Here is a 20740-nt window from a genome sequence, read left to right on the forward strand (position 1 = left end):
CCCCCTCCCCACTGGCCCCTCTCCTTGTCCCCGGGGCTTATATAGAAACCCCCTTCTGACAGCGGACAACAGCAGGGGACGCTTCTGAGTCGGCCCTCCTCAAGTTCATCGAGCAGTCCTACTGCTCCGTGAAGGAGATGAGAGAGAAAAGCCCCAAGGTGGCAGAGATCCCCTTTAATTCTACCAACAAGTACCAGGTACAGAACCCAGGAAAGTAGGAGAATGATTGGCAAGGGGGGCGTATTTGGGGGGAATCGGGAGTTTTGTCTTCCGCCTCACCTCTGAGCAGTAGGATAGAGAGGGCGGACAGCCAGCATCCCAACTAGGAAGAAGGCTCACCTCAAGGAAAGGTAACAAGCGGGTGAAGGGAGCAGCAGGCGATAAAAGGGAGAGGTGCTGAGCCCTAAGCAGAGCTGGAGACCCCACTCCCTGTGAAAAGAGTGAGTCATCAAAGGCTCTCTTAAGGCTGGAGGCGGGAGGGGGTGGGGGGAAGTCACGTGACAGTCCCTGCAGCTGTCAGGAGGCATCTCTCTGACTGCTGCCCTGCTGGCCAGCAGAATAGGCTGGGTGTGCCAGACACTCCCCAGAGGCGCCAGATTTCATTAGTCACCTTTTTTTTTTTCATTCCATGCCCACAGTTCTAGTGGCTGCCTCGGGTAAGCGGGTAAGCCATCAGGGGTCTCCAGCGTGTTTGTGAGTTTCATTTCCCAGGAGCCATTTGTCCGCTCTCCAGGGAGGAGTGGCAAGGAAGGAGAAGTGCCAAGTGAGGGGCACTGGTGGCATTAACCACACACTCCATGAGAGGACAGGGAAACCGGGACTTCTTCCCCACGTTGGAATCCTGGCACACTTTGAAGTGTGGAAGGTTGGGAGGGGTGGCATTGCCAGGACGGGAACTCTACCGGCTAAGGTTTGAGTTCTGTGGGACAATTGTGATCTGCTCAGGAGGGTGGGGTTCTCTAAGTTCACGCACGACTGTAAAGGTCAGACATTCGGGTGCGGTAACAGCAGAAAGGAGACTCCCAAGGCCAGTGCTGTCTTTGTGTCTTAAATTGCACGTAATCGTCAATAGCCAAGATATGAAAGCGACCCAAGTGCCCATTAATGGACGACTGGATAAAAACATTGTGGTTTAAGAAAATGTGGTCCTTTTTTATGAAAAAAAAAGAAAATGTGGTGGTACATATAGATAATGGAATATTACCTGGCCCTAAAAAAGGAATGAAGTCTTACCACGTGTGACAGCATGGAGGGACCTAGAGCAGCGATGTCGAACCTATGACACGCGTGTCAGAGGTGACACGTGAACTCATTTTTTTGGTTGATTTTTCTTTGTTAAATGGCATTTAAATATATAAAATAAATATCAAAAATATAAATCTTTGTTTTACTATGGTTGCAAATATCAAAACATTTCTATATGCGACACGGCACCAGAGTTAAGTTAGGGTTTTTCAAAATGCTGACACGCCGAGCTCAAAAGGTTCGCCATCACTGGCCTAGAGGGTACCATGCTAAGGAAAATAAGTCAATCAGAGAAAAACAAATACCATATGATTTCACTTATATTTGGAATCTAACGAATAAAATAAACAAAATTGAAACAGACTGATGGTTACCAGAGGAGAGGGGATTTAGGGGGCTGAGTGGAAAAGGTGAAGGATTAAGAAGTATATTGAGAGTTACAAAATACTCAAAGCGCAGGGAATATAATCAATAATATTTTAATAACTATGTATGGTGCCAGGTGGGTACTAGACTTATTGGGGAGAACACTGTGTTGAATATAGGATTGCCCGGCCGGCCTGGCTTAGCGGTTGAGCAACGACCTATGAACCAGGAGGTCACGGTTCGATTCCTGGTTGGGGCACATGCCCAGGTTGTGGGCTCGATCCCCAGTGTGTGGTGTGCAGGAGGCAGCCAGTCAGTGATTCTCTCTCATTGTTGATGTTTCTACCTCTCTCTCCCTCTCTCCTCCTCTCTGAAATCAATAAAATATAATTTTTAAAAAAGAGTATAGGATTGTCTAACCACTATGCTGTATACTTGAAACTAATACCAAATAATATTTTTTTAAATGATAAAACTAAGAGCAGAAATTCGTGTATAAACATTTTTAAATCACAAGAAAGCATTTTCTAAAAAAAACCCAAAAAACACATGGAATAGTGCTGGCGCCCAGAGAACATATACTAAAATTGGAACAATACAGAGAAGATTAGTGTGGCCCCGATAACATGCAGATTAGTTCATCATTCCGTATTTTTATATTTGAAACTTAAGAGGGTAGATCTTAAAGGTTTTCATCACAAAGAATATTCATAAAAAATATTCATAACCGAACATAATAAAATAACAAAAGCTAGATAGATTCTAAAAGCCCAATTACTGATATCTTCACAATGAACACCGAACAAGTAAGGGTTAAAGAACTAGATCCATCGTTTTTTGTCTCAACGGGATTTTAGTCGGTGTAATCAGATAGGTCTTTTAGGCTCAAACTGCAAACTTATTTCCACTTTTTTCTGACATTTAGTGGCCCCACTAACCAGACAGGAATTTTGTGCTAGACAGGCCTGATTAAAGCCTTTGACCGGAAAGAATTAGGTGCCTCTCCCTCTGTATGGTTCAGAATAAAAGCAAAACACAGCCACATTTGTTGGAATGTCCAACGAATAGCAGCGCTACCCAAAATGACAACGTTAGTGCTTTCTCTGAGCTCTTGAATATCGAACAGCAAAATCCTCCTCCGTGGTGTGCCCGTGTGCTCAGCCCGCCGCCAGCACACAGCTCTGGCGCTTTGCAGGGGACCTGCTTGCTGGAGGTTCCAGGAAAGCCCTCTGGCTACGTTCACTCCCTGCAGACAGCTGCCTTCACTAGCTTGCTCGTGGGGTAGTTGGAGGCCCCAGTGTGCAAGGTATTTCTTAGCCTGCAGGCCTTTTCCCTCCCTGAGATGAAAATGAAAGAAAAAAGGTTCTCTGTTCTCATATTTCCAGATTATTTTTCCCATATTTTCATCTGCAATTTCTATCAAGATGTGATTTTTCTGTGACCGAGTTAACAGCTAACGTAGGCCTTGCTGTCACCCCCACTAATCTCCAATAAATAGCCTACACAGATGTATTCAGCACTCAGAACGTTAAGCTTTTTTATTTTTTAAATATATTTTATTGATTTTTTACAGAGAGGAAGGGAGAGAGATAGAGAGTTAGAAACATCGATGAGAGAGAAACATCGACCAGCTGCCTCCTGCACATCTCCCACTGGGGATATGCCCGCAACCCAGGTACATGCCCTTGACCGGAATTGAACCTGGGACCTTTCAGGCTGCAGGCCGAGGCTCTAGCCACTGAGCCAAACCGGTTTCGGCCAGAACGTTAAGCTTTTTAAACCTTTGCAGCTTCTGCTTAAATAAGGCAAGGTGCTTCCTCTCAACTGCTCAGGCGTATTCTCAATATCACCGAACCGGTTTGGTTTTGTTTTTTTTGAAAGTTCCAATGGACCGACTTTGCCCAGGCTACACACACAGGCTTCCCCCTTGCTTACCCTTTGGGCGGTGCAGCCTGGCCTCTCTCTGCACCAGCTCACGTCCTATCCATGTGCTAATTTTGCTACCCAACAGGCTGTGTAGCAGGAATTTCCTGTGGATCCTAACAGGAACCCACAGAGTTCCTTTGCACAGATCAGAGATCAAGGGAAAATGCAAAACCAAAGTTGACCTGATTTCTCTCTCCTCCTCCTGTGTTGTTCCTCTGGTTTCCTTCATGAATATGCCCTTCTCTCCCCCCACTAGCCATACTGACCCTGACCCTGACCCCCCACGGCCCACCCACACCATCCAGCCCCTCTCAGGGGACTTTCTTGTGATTTTAGGAAGGGGTGGAGAGGGGACTAGAATGAGTAACCCATTTTTGAATTGTGTTTCACAGTTTTTAAAGGGTTTTGTTTTTGTTTGCAAATATTAACTATCATACAAACTCAGTGAAGTAGGCACTGCCGATCCTTTTGCATTTCATCAAAAAACACTGAGGTTTTGAGAAGTCAAATGGGTTGACCTGAGGTCATGAGGCATCCAGCCAGCTCAGGACACAGGTCTTTGGGCCCTAAGCTTTCTCTCCTGCCCGCTCTGGCCAGCCCACCACTTCTCTCCAGCCCTCCAGGCAGAGAGGAAGCAGGGCAAGTGAGGCACCAGCTTCTGCCCTCAGCCTCCAGTGGGGCTGAGAAGACAGAGATCCGTGTGCAAACAAAGCCAGCTGGAGGTTCCGGGACAGGGGGAGGGGTGGGCTGGCCCTGGGTGGAGGAAGGGCTGCATTGTTCTGGCACAAAGGCAACGGAGGGTATAAAACCGGTTGCCTGTCTGTTTTACCCTCAAAAACAGTTCCCTTGCTCTTTTGCCCCCACCCTGCTCTCCTGTCCCACCCATGCCTCCTCCCCTCTCCTCTCCCTAGATGTCCATCCACCTTCGGGAAGACAGTTCCCAGGCCCATGTGCTGCTGATGAAGGGGGCTCCTGAGAGGATCTTGGAGTTTTGCTCTAGTTACATTCTGAATGGGGAGGAGTACCCACTGGACAGTGACATGAAAGAAGCCTTCCAAAGTGCCTACATGGAACTGGGAGGTCTGGGGGAACGCGTGCTAGGTGAGAGAGCTGGGGGAGAGCCCCAAAGTGATTCTGATTCATGGGGTGCAAAATCTAGGATGCTGGGGTGAGCGGGATGGGGACATACATCGCTAATGACGACTGGTCCCTTGTGTCTCTCTCCAGGGTTCTGCTACTTGAACCTGCCTAACACTTTCTCCAAGGGATTCAAGTTTAACACAGATGAAATCAACTTCCCCATGTCCAACCTTTGCTTCGTGGGGCTGATAGCCATGATCGACCCTCCCCGCGCGGCAGTGCCCGATGCAGTGAGCAAGTGTCGCAGCGCAGGGATCAAGGTAAAGCTCGAGGGCCCCAGAAGCCGCGCCTGTCCCCGATCGGGACAGCAGTGGAAGGCCTTGCACAGAGTTGGTTCTTAATAATACCGCTCTCATGGATTTCTGTTTCCTTCAGCTTAGAATGTTTTCGTCTTAAGAGACTAAGAGTAAATGTCCTCTGTGGTTAGACTCCTGTCTTTCATGGAACATTAGAATCCTCAAGAGAACTTTAAAGATCTGGTGCCCAGGCCACATCCCCGGCCCATGGCATTAGAAACCCTCAGGGTGAGACCCAGGCATCTGCATTTTTTAAAAACTTGCCCAGAGAGTCCAATGTGCCGAGAGGTTTGAGAACAGTGTCCTAGGGCGGTGCTGCTCCAACTCATGTGCATGTGACATTGACACCTTCTCTGTTCCTACCTGATCTGCTGGATCCCAGACTTGGAAGAGGGCAGGTTGCAGTGGGGGGCAGGGGGCACCTTGAAGGTGTTTAAGGAGAGCTAGCTGCTATCTGTTAGACCTGGCTTTATCTTAGACCAGCCGTGGACAAACTACGGCCCACGGGCTGGATCCGGCCTGTGTGAAATGAATAAAACTAAAAAAAAAAAAGACCGTACCCTTTTATGTAATGATGGGGTTTTGTTTGTTTGTTTGTTTGTTTGTTGTTGTTGTTTTAAATATATTTTATTGATATTTTACAGAGAGGAAGGGAGAGAGATAGAGAGTTAGAAACATAGATGAGAGAGAAACATCCATCAGCTGCCTCCTGCACACCTCCTACTGGGGATGTGCCCGCAACCCAGGTACATGCCCTTGACCGGAATTGAACCTGGGACCTTTCAGTCCGCAGACCGACGCTCTATCCACTGAGCCAAACCAGTTAGGGCTATGTAATGATGTTTACTTTGAATTTAGATTAGTTCACACAAACACTCCATCCATGCTTTTGTTCCGGCCCTCCGGTCCAGTTTAAGAACCCATTGTGGCCCTTGAGTCAAAAAGTTTGCCCACCCCTGTCTTAGACCCTTGACTCTTGGCAGTTGGTTTGGAGGCAGCCTGGGCCAAGCTAAGTTCATAGAGGAGTGAGAGCCAAGGAATGGATGAAGAAAATTATGTTGAGTGAATCCCCTAATTACTACAAGATGTCTGGGGGTGATGGAGTTCTTGGCAGAGACAGCATTATTATAACACATCTACATAGGCCAGCCAGGTCATCCTGATACACCCCAATGGTTCTATGCGCTGCCATAGCATATTGTGGGAGCCACGTGGAGAGGGGCTTTGTTTGCATTTCCGAGCTGTGAAGCGGGCTGCTAGAGTGAGGAATAACGCGGTGGATGTGCCTAAAATTCATCTCATCTGGGAGTTCGTGGATCTCTGCAGCAAGAAGTAACAATTGTGCCCACGGGTGGGGAGGCCCGAACTGGAGACAAAGGGGTGACTTTAGCCAGGACATCCTCACAGCCCGAGGCAGAACGAGGCTGGCCTAGAGCGGGCAGGGGCCTCTGTGCTTTCTGGGCCACGGCTTGCTCTGCACACGGGCTCACAGGTCTTATTGTAATTTCTTGCTCCTTCTGGACCCTACGCCGGCAGGAACTTGGCAGCCTTGGTGGGGAGTTTGAATCCTCCCTTGCCTTACAGGGAAGGGAAAGACTTGCCATGACCACACGTAGTGGACACATGGGGGGCTGTCCCACAGGGAAGAGCCTTTCAGGGTCCACCCCGTCACGGGGTCGATGCGGAACTGATGGACAGCACTCGGCTGCTGGGAGAGGGCGGGTGACATCTGCAGGGCAGCAGTGTTTTACAAGAAGTGACTGTGGACCTGGTATTTCCCAGGTAGAGCCATGTGCTGGGTCTTTGGAATAACCGATTTATAAAAAACACAAAAATAAAAATATCTATTTGCCACTACCTGAGGCTCTGGGGGCGTGGAGCGACTCGACCCACGGGCTGAGCCTGGCCTCTACAAACCGCAGCAGAGCGGTGAGGCCGCAGCAGCGCTGCCAGCCCTGGAGCGCGCCTCTCAGATGCATGTGAGCCGGGGGAAGGGGGCACAAGAGGGCAGCTTGCAGGGCTGCGTGGGGACGTCAGAGGCCCAGTCAGCAGGAAGAAGTTAGCAATGAAATTCTTTTCATACTTCACAAATTCCAGAGACTGCCAGATGCCCTTTACCTCGCAGGGAGCCATTCTCTGCGGAACTGCGCTTCTATTGTCTGCGCGCATCTCCACTGGCTGAGAAACTGCGTCCTGGGAACGGGCTCTCGGGGTGCCTGGCATGGAGGTGGTACTGCCAGGAGCTGCTACAGAACCGTGCATTTGAATGTCAGTCTGGGCTAGGGACCAGGGATGTCCCCGGACGATACCACGCCTGGCCTATAGGTCTCAGGTCACTATTGATGAGCCACTGGGAAGCTCAGGGCACTGTCAGCCCAAAAGGCGCCGCTGAGGGCTCAGTCTGAACCACATCTGGAATCTTCTAATCTTCTGTGCAGTTCCCTCCCAGACCCTCACTTTATCCCACCCCCACAGGCCGAGCCTGGTGAGGGTCCAGTCCCCACAATGGAGCCAGGGTGCTTGAAACCAGTGGTGTGGGTAACAGCTCACAGTGTTGACCTTCCTCTGGCTCTGTAATCCCAGCTTAGCCACACTCTCTTCTTCCAGCACAGCCCAGGGTGCCGGTATGAATGATGAGGGCTCTGAGGAAAACTAAAAGGCTTCTCTCCACGCTCTGAACGTAGATAGGCTGGCTTTTCCAGGACCTCTGCTCCGGAAGCAGTTGGATAGTTCAGTCACAGTCAGATAGTATCCCTCCTGCTCCCTTGGAGCCTGAAAACCCAGGTCCTAGGGAATTATGGGCACTGGTGCCCAGGAAGCAGCCATTCCTTCATTCCCTTTTTAAAATATATATATTTTTTTTTATTGATTTCAGAGAGGAAGGAAGAGGGAGCGAGAGATAGAAACATCAATGATGAGAATCAATGATCGGCTGTCTCCTGCACGCCCCCCACTGGGGATCGAGGCCGCAAACCGGGCATGTGCCCTTGACTGAAATCGAACCCGGGACCCTTCAGTCCGCAGGCCGATGCTCCATCCACCGAGCCAAACCAGCTAGGGGCAGTGATGGCGAACCTATGACACGCGTGTCAGAGGTGATACGTGAACTCATTTTTTGGTTGATCTTTCTTTGTTAAATGGCATTTAAATATATAAAATAAATATCAAAAATATAAATCTTTTTTTTACTATGGTTGCAAATATCAAAAAATTTCTATATGTGACACGGCACCAGAGTTAAGTCAGGGTTTTTGAAAATGCGGACACACTGAGCTCAAAAGGTTCGCCATCACTGGGCTAGGGCCACTCCTTCATTGCTTGATTTGATCATTGTTCATTGCTGGATTACTATGTGTTAGGCAGCTTGCTAAGGCAGGAAACTTCACAAGGAGGCAGAGATACAGCCCCACCCTCACAGAGCTCTCAGCAGCGTGGGGGAGAGACACGTGTGAGCAATCGTCCAGGGTAAAGCAGAGAATGCTAGGAAAGCACGGAGCACGGACCCCTGACCTTTGGGAAGGAATGGGGCCCGGGTGGTAACAGCTATGCAAGAAGGGCTGAAATTTAGGGGCACAGGGAGGCAGCGGGGAAAAGAGAGGAAGGCGTGAGACTCAGAATGCACCTGGGCCTTGATGGAACTTCACTCGGCAGATGGAATATTCCAGATGTTCCTTTATTACCGTTTGTTCTATGTGTAGGCATTTCTGTCTTTGAGCTTAAAGAAGCAGAATAGCTTCTGAAGCAATTAAATGAAATTCTGAATATAGCAATATACCTCAGTCTCTGACTTCCTCCTAGAAAACCTAGTACCCAAATTGCCTTACGTTTTATGACCTGATGATCCTGGCCCACCCCCAAGGGTTGAAGCTAGAGTTCTTGGGAATGAGCTCCTGAAAGCAGTGGTCGGTGAGCTCGCAGAGAGAACGGTGAGGGACCCAGGACCTCCCGGAAGACGGTTCCATTCCTCTTCTCTCCCTTCCCAACACAGGTGATTATGGTGACAGGGGATCATCCCATCACAGCCAAGGCCATTGCCAAGGGTGTGGGCATCATCTCAGAAGGTAATGAGACCGAAGAGGACATTGCTAACCGGCTCAAGATCCCTATCGACCAGGTCAATAGCAGGTGAGATCCCTGAAGAACTCATATCTTCCATGTTTTCCTCTCTCACCAGCCTGCCCCACCAGATCGCACTCACTAATGTTCCTGAAGGACCCTGCAGCAGGTCGGATGTGCAGGGTTCACATAGTGCACAGTAAAGTGTACTAGGAAAACGACCACGTGGGTTTCAGAAGACGTGGAACAAAGATCGAGACAGAAAGGGGAGGAATGGTTGGGAAAGGGGGGAGGGGATGGCATGTGTCCATCCGGGAACAGTGAATGGCTGGGGGCCAGTGAGGAGGCTGGGCTGAAAGGAAAAACAAGGGGGTTATAGTAAAAGTTGGTTAAGGGGCAACTGATGAATTGTCAGCACTCTGAATTGACCTTTTAAAATTCTTTTTGCACCCTGGCCGGTGTGCCTCGGTTGGAGCGCCGTCCCAAGCACTGAAAGGTTGTGGGTTCGATTCCCAGTAGAGGCACATACGGGAACCGATCCATGTTTCTCTCATACACAGATGTCTCTCTCTCCCTCCCTCCCCCTCTCTTTAAAATCAGTAATAAATAAATAATCACACAAACAAACCCATATCCTCCAGTGAGGATTAACAGCAAAACATAATTTAAAAATAAAATAATTTTTTTTTTTGCTCAGGGATGCCAAAGCCATTGTGATACATGGCTCAAAACTAAAGGATCTGAACTCAGAACAGCTTGACAATATCCTCCAAAACCACACGGAGATTGTGTTTGCTCGGACCTCCCCGCAGCAGAAGCTCATCATTGTAGAGGGATGTCAGAGGCTGGTAAGGAGGCAGAGGAGCCGGGAGACCTGCAGACATCGCGTGGCATGGCCCAGGCCGACACCAAGCAGAGCAGTGCCTGCTGGGCCCAAGGACACTCCAGAGTATCCCATCTTGAACCTCAGAAATGGGCAGCAGTTTGCGGGCTCCCTGAGAGGGTTTTTCCCCTGAGAGTTTTAATATATTAGGTGGAACAGGAGAAGGAAGGGCTAAGAGGCCTACCTCAAGCATGATTATATCAAGAAACGGGGGATGATGAAATCAAACTGATTTGGGGAACTGGTCTTGAATCTGACAGTAATTATTTCGCTCCCTCTGTGCTTCTCCCAGGGAGCCATCGTGGCGGTGACGGGCGACGGGGTGAACGACTCCCCGGCGCTGAAGAAGGCGGACATCGGCATCGCCATGGGCATCGCTGGCTCCGACGTCTCTAAGCAGGCAGCCGACATGATCCTGCTGGACGACAACTTCGCCTCCATCGTCACGGGCGTGGAGGAGGGTAAGGAAGCAGAGTTGGGACTTGACCCTCAGACTCATGTGGGAGTTGGTGTGCGGCACTCTCATTCCCATCGTCCATCATCCAACTTGGATGATGCTGCAGAGACTGGGGAAAATCTATTATATTTCAAATCACTTTTCTTGAAATATTAATGTTTATTGCATGTCAATGGCTAATTATTTTGTATCTACAATCTGGTAATAGGTTTCATTTGTATATTGTAAAAAAAAAAAAAAAGACTGGGGAAAATCACTGTAAGACAAAATTTTGCAAACTAGATTCAGTTGGTACTTAGACCATTACAATCAGGAGCCCTTTTTTATTAGATTGGAGGAAAGGCCAGATTATTTAGCAAGACTAGGACTGTACTATAGTATCTTCTTTCTTTCATAAATATATACATATATATTTTATTGATTTCAGAAAGGAAAGGAGGAGAGAGAGATAGAAATATCAATGATGAGAGAGAATCATTGATTGGCTGCCTCCTGCACACCCTACACTGGGGATCGAGCCCGAAATCCAGGCATGTGCCCTGACCAGGAATTGAACCATGATCTCCTGGTTCATAGGTCGACGCTTTGAGCCATGCCAGGAGGGCTGTAGTATCTTCTTTCTTCTCTCATGGAGATTCAAGCAGGTCCACAATAAGTTCCAAGACATAGCCATCTCCCAGGACTACTTCATGCTCCATAATGTCAGGAGGGCCTCGTAGGGACCTATTCCATGGATGATGTTGACATATTAAGATCAATTGGAGCCTGATCTATAAATTGATTGCATGAGCCAAACTTATTACCTCTTTCCCAGAGAATTCTGAAGACAATACCCACTGGTAAACGAGAATTCCAGAATTCTGATTCCCAGGCTTCCTGCTTTCTGCCTGGAGCTATCTTACTAAAACTTACATAATAGGACAGTCCACATAATAGGAATAGCTATCGTTTTATTGAGACCTCAGATGATCCAGACATTGTTCAATATTTTATATTCAGTTCAATACATTTTTTTGAGCACCAACCATAGTTGTACCAAGTACTATTCTAGATGCTGGGGATGCAACAGTGAGGAATGAAAAGACACACAATCCTGTTCTCGTGTCATTTCATTTCTAGCAGAACAAGACAGACAATAAATTGTAGAGAATAGTCAAGGACGCTAAGTGCAATGAAAACAATAAAGCAGGAGTCCCGGTAGAGATGACAGTTTTTGAAAGGGTCATCAGGGAAGAAATCAAACCGTCTTACAAGGCAGAAGGTGAGGGGCAACCAAAGTCACAAGCCAGTTATGGCAGAAAATGAGATCAGAACCTAAGCCCAGGTTCTTTCAACTTTGGCCTTAATCTTCTCACCACTTTTATATTGGGGTTCACAAGCGCCTCTAAGTATTAACCGGGCCCAACCCTGCTTAATAAGCCATGTTGAATCCAAGAACAAAGAGTGCATAGATGGCATGTTAAGAAACCCTGGCTATAATTAATAGCCACACAATTTAGAAAGAGTTCGGACCACCGAGGCCTAGGACCTCCAGGCACTTTCACGGGTCATGACACTGCCGTATAGTGGTCTCTCTGTCCAGGAGCTGGTCTGTGGGAGGTGTGTCCTCTCTATTGTTCTCACAGAAGGTTGACCATTCTCCCCAGGCCGCCTGATCTTTGACAACCTGAAGAAATCCATCGCGTACACCCTGACCAGCAACATCCCCGAGATCACACCCTTCCTGTTCTTCATCATCCTCAGCATCCCCCTGCCTCTAGGCACCATCACCATCCTCTGCATCGACCTGGGCACTGACATGGTAAGGACCAAACTGGGACCCGGCTGCAGAATTCCTGTGAGACGGACTGAGCAGTAGGAGGACTCTGTGTCCAGGGACAGGGACCGAGCTGGAATGACTTCTGTGTTTCCTTCTGAATTTTGTGTCCCCCTGTTACTCCCACCCTCCATTCTCCAGGTCCCTGCTATCTCTTTGGCTTATGAGACAGCTGAAAGTGACATCATGAAGAGGGTTCCACGGAATCCAAAGACTGATAAACTGGTGAACGACCGTCTCATCGGCATGGCCTATGGACAAATTGGTGCGGCCAGAACGCGGGGGAAGGGAGTGGGGGATGTTTGAACCTGTCTAGTCATTGGAGCCATCTCATTTTGGAAGTCAGTTTGTTCTTAACAACAAACTGTGTTAGGCCCCGGGAATACAAGAGATCATTGATTTATGGTCTGCCCTTGACTTAAAGCCCAGCCAGGAAGGGACAAATATATATAAGATGATAGCATCTTTCCAAGGGCCAAATAAAATGAGCATAGACAGTACAAAAGCAAGCAGGCTCACCAATCATGAGGATTGTCAGACGTTTTATGAAGGAAACAGGACTTAAACTTGATGCTGAAAGATAGGGCTTAGACTAAGTGCAGTTAAGTGGGGTGGTGGGGGGCGGGGAAGAAGAGAGGAGAAATTCACATGGTCTGGTTGTGGAAGGGTGAATAAGCCAGTTTATTCCTGATAAAGGAGCAGTGGAAAATAAGGCTATAGGCAATTGGTCCAGGTTTGAAGTACATTTGAAAACCATTAGATGTCTTTGTTCTTGAGTTGCCAGGTGCAGTAGGGTGTTTCAGGAGTAGAATGAGGGGTGGACAGGGAAGAGATTGAGGACAGGGGAACCTGGCTCAGAGAAAGGCTTCAAAAGGCAGACCTTGGAAGGGGTCCATCCCAACATCTAAAGGAGGAAACACATAGAAAAAGTAGAGAAGTAGCAGCCAGACCTATGTTTGAATCCCCATTGTACTACTTCCTGCATGACCCTGGACAATGACTGAATCATTTTTGTGCTTTTGTTTTCCACTTAAGAGATGTAAATAATAATTCAGACTTGTGAAGAGCAATGTCCAGGGCATCTGCACAGTGCACAGCTCTATAGTTGCTAGGCTACTGCTGTGGTCCAGGCATGGGGAATTCAGGTTTTGAGTAAGGGAGAGGCAAGGGCCTGATGAGATAGAGGAGAGGAGAGGAGAGGAGAGGAGGAGAGAGGAGAGAAGGAAAGGGGAGGGGAGGGGAGTGGAGGGGAAGGGAGGGGAGGTCTTTGTGAGTGTTCTAATGTCAGAGAAAATGGAGAGGGAGGAGTCCAGCCCTTACTCATTGGGGAGAGGGAAGAAATTTTCTAGAAGGTCCTTTCAGATTTTAAGATTACATGATTGAAAGATGACTAGGTGAGACCTTAGAAATACACGTTGGGCCTTGGAGGCCAGTCCAACAGAAATGATGGGATCAGATCATTGCTGGAAGCATCCTCAGCATTACAGCTCCACACACACCAACCCAGCTAGAAGCAAGTCCCAGCCACCACCCCGTCTAAGGTCTGTCTTTTGAAGTCTTTCTCCGAGCCAAATTCCCCTGTTCTGTGATTCTACCACTCACAGGGATGATTCAGGCTGTGGCTGGATTCTTTACGTACTTTGTGATTCTGGCTGAAAATGGTTTTAAGCCTATTGATCTGCTGGGCATCCGCATCGACTGGGAAAATCGACACTTCAATGATCTGGAGGACAGCTATGGACAGCAGTGGGTGAGTAAGAGGGGTAGGGTAGTAGATAGTGACTAGTAAGAGTGAAGAAGTGACAGGGGCCCTGGCTGGTGTGGCTCAGTTGGTTGAGCATTCTCCCATACACCAAAAGATTGCCCGTTCAATTCCCAGTCAGGGCACATGCCCATGCATACAGGAGGCAGCTGATTGAAGTTTTGATGTTCCACTCTCACTTCAATCAATCTCTCTCTCTCTCTCTCTCTCTCTCTCTCTCTCTCTCTCCCCCTCTCCATCTCCCCCTCTCTCTAAAAATCGATAAAAACTCTTTTTTAAAAAGAGAAGTGACAGGGAAGAGTGGGTTTATCAAATTTTTGAAGAGTGGGAAAATGGAGGAAGTAGATAGTTGATGCCTTATCTCTAGTCCTAGATGAGTATTGTAACTTTCAACCTCATTCTCTAATCATGTCAGCAAATATTCTTCTCTTTGTTCACATGACTTCATTTGTGTTCATTCCTACTGTCTGTTGTCTGTCCTTACCTTCCTGTATCTTTTGGCTTTCTGGATGTCTTCTTTGCCTTGTCAACTTTTGAGGTCTGATTTCTGTTTTTCTATCTTCTAAGCATCATTACCCAGTAATGAGTGCTGGGTCCTCTGTCTCCTGTTTCTCTCTCTCCCTCGATGGGAGCTCAAATAATATAATTTCAAATCCTAAAACCCATTTTCTTTGTATATCCCTTCTTGGCTGTTCTAAATTTTTTTTAGAGAGAGGAAGGGGAAAAGAGAGAGAGGGAGAGAGAGAGAGAGAGAGAGAGAGAGAGAGAGAAACATCAATTTGTTGTTCTACTTATTTATGCATTCATTGGTTGATTCTTGCTTGTACCCTGACTGGGAGTCGAACCCGCAACCTTGGCAGATCAGTATGATGCTCTAAGCAACTGAGCTCTCTGGCAGGACTCATTCTAAACTTTTTAAACTTATAGGATTCCTCTCTGTAGTAGTCTTTTCTAACACTCAAGATGAATGAGACCCAAACTGAAGCCCTAAACCAACACTACGTGTTTAAGAATTTTAGTAAGCATGATTTTTTTTATCTGTGAATACTTCTGTCCCGAGTTCTAAGACAGTGGGAGATGTGACACCAGTTATTGCTAGGACCTTGGTACCACAGAGAAAACATAGGCTACTATCGTCATCTATAAGTGAGGACACTGCGTTGGGAAAGACTTAGTGACTTGCTCGAAGTCCTACTGTGAATCCTAGAAGAGTTGGACTAGAATTCTGGATTGATTCCTGCCTGATCCTTTCCTACTTCACCATAGTACCTCCAACCAAGTGAATTGCAAGTTTCTCAAAAGTATATTAAAATCTGGGGTGTAGCCCTAGCTGGTTTGGCTCAGTGGCTAGAGTGTCAGCCTGCAAACTGAAAGGTCCCAGGTTCGATTCTGGTCAAGGGCTCATGCCTGGGTTGTGGGCTTGATCCCACCATGGGGCATGCAGGAGGCAGCCAATCAATGATTCTCTCATCATTGATGTTTCTCTCTCTCTCCCCCTCTCCCTTCCTCTCTGAAATCAATAAAAATATATTTTTTTAAAATCTGGGGTGTTGAAAAGATTCCCCTCACACACAGTGAGCCTCAGGAGGTCATCAGATATCGGTGTTTCCAGCTGCCAACACTGCTCCAGAGTCAATGATGCCCTGAGTCCCCACTGTCCATATCACCTCAATCCCCAGCTCAAGCCCTTGTTAGTTTTATGTCTTTTTAAAAATATATTTTTAGCCCTAGCTGGTTTGGCTCGGTGGATAAAGGGTCAGCCTGCGGACTGAAAGGTCCCAGGTTCGATTCCAGTCAAGGGCATGTACCTTGGTTGCAGGCACATCCCCAGTGGGGGGTGTGCAGGAGGCAGCTCATCGATGTTTCTCTCTCATCGATGTTTCTAACTCTCTATCTCTCTCCCTTCCTCTCAGTAAAAAAAAAATCAATAAAATATATTTTTTAAAAATTAAAAAAATATATTTTTATTGATTTCAGAGACAAAAGGAAAGGAAGAGAGAGAGAGAGAGAGAGAGAGAGAGAGAGAGAGAGAGAGAGAGAGAGAAACATCAATGGTGAGAGAGAATCATTGGCTGCCTCTTGTACACCCCCTACTGGGGATTGAGCCCGCAATCAGAGCATGTGCCCTGACCAGGAATGGAACCATGACCTTCTGGTTCATAGGTTGACGCTCAACCACTGAGTCACACCGACTGGGCAAGTTTTATATTTTGATACCATCTCCCTGTTGCCAAGATGCAACTTGACGTGTATTCATTTATAATAAATTAAAGGTAATTAAAATTATTTTGAAATAACATCAAATCACATCAAAAATATCCTGAGGGAATGCAAAATGGTTTGAGAATAATCATCCTGAGGCTTAAGCTCCGTAAAGGCAGGGTCTCCGGTATGTCTCTTCCACAGCTGTGACTTTGAGATAATTGAGTACAGAGCTCTGCACCCTGGAAGTACTCCACATATTACTAGAAGCAAGGATAGCTCCTTAGCTTCTAAATATCTCTCACCAGTCATTCCATTGACTACCACTCATCCACTCATTTAGCAAATATTTCTTGAGCATCTTCTATATACCAGTTACTGTTTTGGCCCTGGAGATATGATAGTGAGCAAAAATGACCAAGTTATTGGTCTTGTAGAGCATATATTCCAGTTAGGGGCAGAGGAGGAAACAGATAATAAGCAAATATAGGACATATTGGGTCAGGTGGGGTTGGAATTGAGATATGAAGAGTCAGTGAGATGGAAAGGGAAAGATAATGGTCAAAGAGAAAGGAATGCTTGGCATTGAAACTACAAAGAGATTTAGCTATTGAGAGCACCCTGGAGTTTCACCTGGGAAATAAGCCCAGGTGGGGAGTGCTGAAACCTTCACGGGATGATGGAGAGCGTGGTGCTCAGCAGCCCAGTGCAGTGACGGAGGGCGGTGGTGAGATCTGATGCACACAAGGAGCCCATCGATCTATCCAAGTTCAATACTTGGCTCTAATTTTCAGCCTTTGTTTGCTAATCACTTAAGGCTCTGTAGCTCCCTCCAAGTACAACTTTGACCACATTCCATGATCTCTAGTATCTCAGTATTGTTCAGTCCTATGTAGCTTCAAATTCTTTATCCCATCTGCAAGAATTATAAACATGCTCTTTCCAGTCTCATTTGGGTGCACCTCTTCTGTGTTCCCATAGCCCTGTGTGATGGCTCTCTTACAACTTACCTATTGTACTCACATAACACATCTCTCTTCCCCACTAGACTGTAAGTTCCTTACATGGAAAGTGTGAATGAAGGAATGAAGGAATGGAAGAATGCTGTCTCCCATCTGGTACCACCCTCAGACGTCCTCTCCCGTCTTCAGATTCCCCTTTGGCCCAATCTTCCTCACTGGCCTCTTTTCTCCGACTCTGCTTTTCTCTTGAAGCCCACCTTCTTCTCCTACTCCACCCTCCTTATTCACTTAGTCCCGAGCCAAACGATGAGCCAGTCACTGAACTAAGCATGGGAGAGGGACACGAAGATAAATATGACTTAGGACTCTCTCCGGCCAGGAAAACAACTCGTCCTATGGCATGAGAAGTGCTAGGAGAGAGGGGAGCGAAGTGTTGGGAATCTAAGGACCTAACTCGGCTTTGGGGTCTGGGGAGGCGGCAGAGGGAAGACACCTTTGAGGTTGTCTGAATCCCTTCTGGCACTGCCCACCTCCCCGCAGACCTATGAGCAGCGGAAGGTGGTGGAGTTCACCTGCCAGACGGCCTTCTTTGTCAGCATCGTCATCGTGCAGTGGGCCGACCTCATCATCTGCAAGACCCGCCGCCTCTCGGTCTTCCAGCAGGGCATGAAGTGAGCGCCTCCGAGGGACCCAGTGCGCCCCCAAACCTGCACACAGTGCCGCCCATTGTCCCTTCCCCTCCCTTCCTCCCTGACTCCAACCTACAATGAAGCATTTTTTCCCCAGAAACAAGATCCTATTATTTGGCATCCTGGAGGAGACATTACTGGCTGCTTTTCTGTCCTATACTCCAGGCATGGACGTAGCCCTGCGAATGTACCCCCTCAAGTGAGTAAGAAAGGGATGCAAGTAGGGGGATCTCAGTGCCCAGGGAATATGTGCCTGAGCAGGGAAGGCCCAGCTGGGGCCACCTGGGAAAATGGGGTACACTCAATGTTGTAAAAAGAATTGTCTGTGCTCTGACAAATGCTTCTTATTTAGAGAGAGATTGGGGACTGTGGCCAGTGATCACAACCCCCTAGACATGCAAATTGGCAGACTTACCACAACGGCCGGAGTGGCTTTTTTTTTTTTTATGATGATATCTGGTTAGTTGTTCAAGGATACCTATGCTCAGGGCTGAAGCAATCATAAAATTAACCCAATATGCACGGCTAATTCTGTCGTATGCATGCAAATATGTGTTAACCTGCCTCTACGTGAACGGGCATACTGAAAGTCTTATTTGGTTCCTTGTTTTGTTCATGCCTGTGTTTTTGTTTTTCACATTGTATATGCTTGTGAAAAAATTCTATTTAAAAACTTTACAGAGAAAAAAACAAAACTCCCATTCCACTCCCCCCTCCCACTCCCCCCCCCCCCTCCCGCATAGAAGCAACTCTGTTAATGATTTGGTGTGTATTCTTCCACTCATTTTCTCTGCACTTACATACTTTGCTCACCTTTCTGTCCCTTGCAGTGTTTTACACAGTGCTTTGTATACTGTAGGTGCTCAGTTAATGTTTAATAACAGAGATTGTCATGGTTCTTAGATACTGACAATCCCAGGTTTGAATTTCTTTCTTTTTTTAAATTTTATAATGATAGTTGGCATACAATATTCTATATTGGTTTCAGGTGTACAACTTCGTGATTCAACATTTATATACCTTACAAAAGTAATCACCAGAGTACGTCCAGTAACCATCTGTCTCTGTGCAGTTACCCAGGTTTCAATTTCAACTCTACAGGGTATGATTCTGGTGCCTTGGACAACTTCTTAGCCATTGTAAACCCCAGCTTCATCTGCAGAGTCTCACTAGTACAAACCAGGCAGACTGTTGTGAGAATGAAATGCAGAAATGCATGTACTGCACCGAGCCCAGGACTTGGGTCAGAGTTGGTGCTTGGTTAAAAGTAACTCTGTTATTGTTGCTATTGATGCCAAAGTATAAGTGACAGTAAGTGCAGCTGGACATTGCCTGTTCTCCCAAACACTCTGCATGTGCCTGGACCACAAGACTCATCACCTAGTATTGAGATTATTTATTTTGTGTGTTTCTTTATCCCCTTTTCCTTGTTTGCCTGAGCTCCTTGAGAGCAAAGACCACACGTCATCATTTTTATTTTCCCAGAACCTAACACAAACACAAAGACGACATATGGCGATTGTTGTTGAATGAATGGGTGGCAGTATGTCCATCTCTGTTTATATATATTTGTGTGTGTGTGTGTGTGTGTCTGTGTGTGTGTGTGTAAATAACCTTGGCCTAGGCCTGTGCTGTCCACTATGGTAGTCACCTGAGTTCTTGAAACATGGCTAATGAGATGGAAAAACTGAATTTGTAATTTATTTAGCTTTAGTAAATTTTTTAAAATATGTTTTTGTTGATTTCAGAGAGAGGAAGAGAGAGATAGAAACATAATTGATGAGAGAGAATCATTGATCAGCTGCCTCCTGCATGCCCACCACCGGTGATGGAGCTCACAACCCAGGCATGTGCCCTGACCAGGAATCGAACCGTGACCTCTGTGGTTCATGAGTCAACACTCAACCACTGAGCCACACTGGCTGGGCTAGTTTCAGTAAATTTAAAGTTAAAAACTAAAGCAGTGCCCTAACCTGTTTGGCTCAGTGGATAGAGCGTTGGCCTGCGGACTGAAGGGTCCCAGGTTCATTTCCGGTCAAGGGCATGTACCTTGGTTGTGTGCACATCCCCAGTAGGAGGTGTGCAGGGAGCAGCTGATCGATGTTTCTCTCTCATAGATGTTTCCAACTCTATCCCTCTCTCTTCCTCTCTGTAAAAAATCAATAAAATATTTTTTTAAAAAAATAAATGGATATGCTTTCCATTAGTGATAGACTGAATCTAATTTGTTTTTTTAAAAAACAACAACACTAAAGCAGTGTCAAATATTTTTCTATTAAAGAAAACTTTACTGTTTGGGGTAAACTACAAACATTTTCATTTAACCACTGAAAATTTAGTGTCTGATTTGCAGTGTGCTGTGAGTATAAAATACTCACTGAATTTCAAAGATGTAGTATTAAAAGAAGACTCTCATTAATATCAATGATATCAATTACATTTTGAAATGATAATATGTTGGATATATTGGATATATCCAATTGGATATATTGGATATATATTGGATATATCCAACATGTTGGATAATATGTTGGGTTAAGTAACATATATTATTAAAATTAATTCACACATATGTAATACCCTTTGTAATACTTTAAGCAATAAAAAAAAAATTAATTGTTTCTCTTCTTTTAATGTGGCCACTAGAAAACATTACATTTCACATGTGGCTCTTAACACGTTCCATTCCGACAGCACTGGTCTAGGCCATCTCTCTGTCTTCTGAGAGAACACATGTGGTTCTGCTTCAACCCCGCCCAGAGTCCAGCTCCCTGGGCTCTCATCACAAGAGAGGTTCAGAAGGAAAAGTGTCCCCATCACTGCAACACGGAGGGGTGTGCATATTCCCGGGAAACATCCCCACAGTCTAGTCTCCGATAGGCCTCTCCTGCTTGGACAACCTCCCCTTGGTGGGTAGAAGGCCTAGAGGACCCAGAAAGC

At 46.6% G+C, this 20740-nt stretch overlaps 1 protein-coding gene and 1 pseudogene across 1 annotated transcript in view; both read left to right on the forward strand.

The window, feature by feature from the left end:
• Positions 1 to 20740, forward strand: part of LOC118673235 (sodium/potassium-transporting ATPase subunit alpha-4-like) — a 36312-nt gene that overhangs the window by 14047 nt on the left and 1525 nt on the right. Inside the window, exons 10-20 of the mRNA XM_036343823.1 lie at positions 63 to 197; positions 4449 to 4638; positions 4765 to 4937; positions 8962 to 9098; positions 9727 to 9877; positions 10205 to 10373; positions 12016 to 12170; positions 12327 to 12450; positions 13790 to 13935; positions 17652 to 17782; positions 17898 to 17999. Of these exons, the coding sequence (XP_036199716.1) occupies positions 63 to 197; positions 4449 to 4638; positions 4765 to 4937; positions 8962 to 9098; positions 9727 to 9877; positions 10205 to 10373; positions 12016 to 12170; positions 12327 to 12450; positions 13790 to 13935; positions 17652 to 17782; positions 17898 to 17999 (1613 nt within the window). The remainder of the gene's footprint in view (positions 1 to 62; positions 198 to 4448; positions 4639 to 4764; positions 4938 to 8961; positions 9099 to 9726; positions 9878 to 10204; positions 10374 to 12015; positions 12171 to 12326; positions 12451 to 13789; positions 13936 to 17651; positions 17783 to 17897; positions 18000 to 20740) is intronic.
• Positions 2169 to 2267, forward strand: LOC118673800 (annotated as a pseudogene).

The sequence above is a fragment of the Myotis myotis genome, unplaced genomic scaffold (genome assembly GCF_014108235.1).
Source record: "Myotis myotis isolate mMyoMyo1 unplaced genomic scaffold, mMyoMyo1.p scaffold_m19_p_18, whole genome shotgun sequence".
In the NCBI taxonomy this organism is placed as follows: Eukaryota; Metazoa; Chordata; class Mammalia; order Chiroptera; family Vespertilionidae; genus Myotis; species Myotis myotis.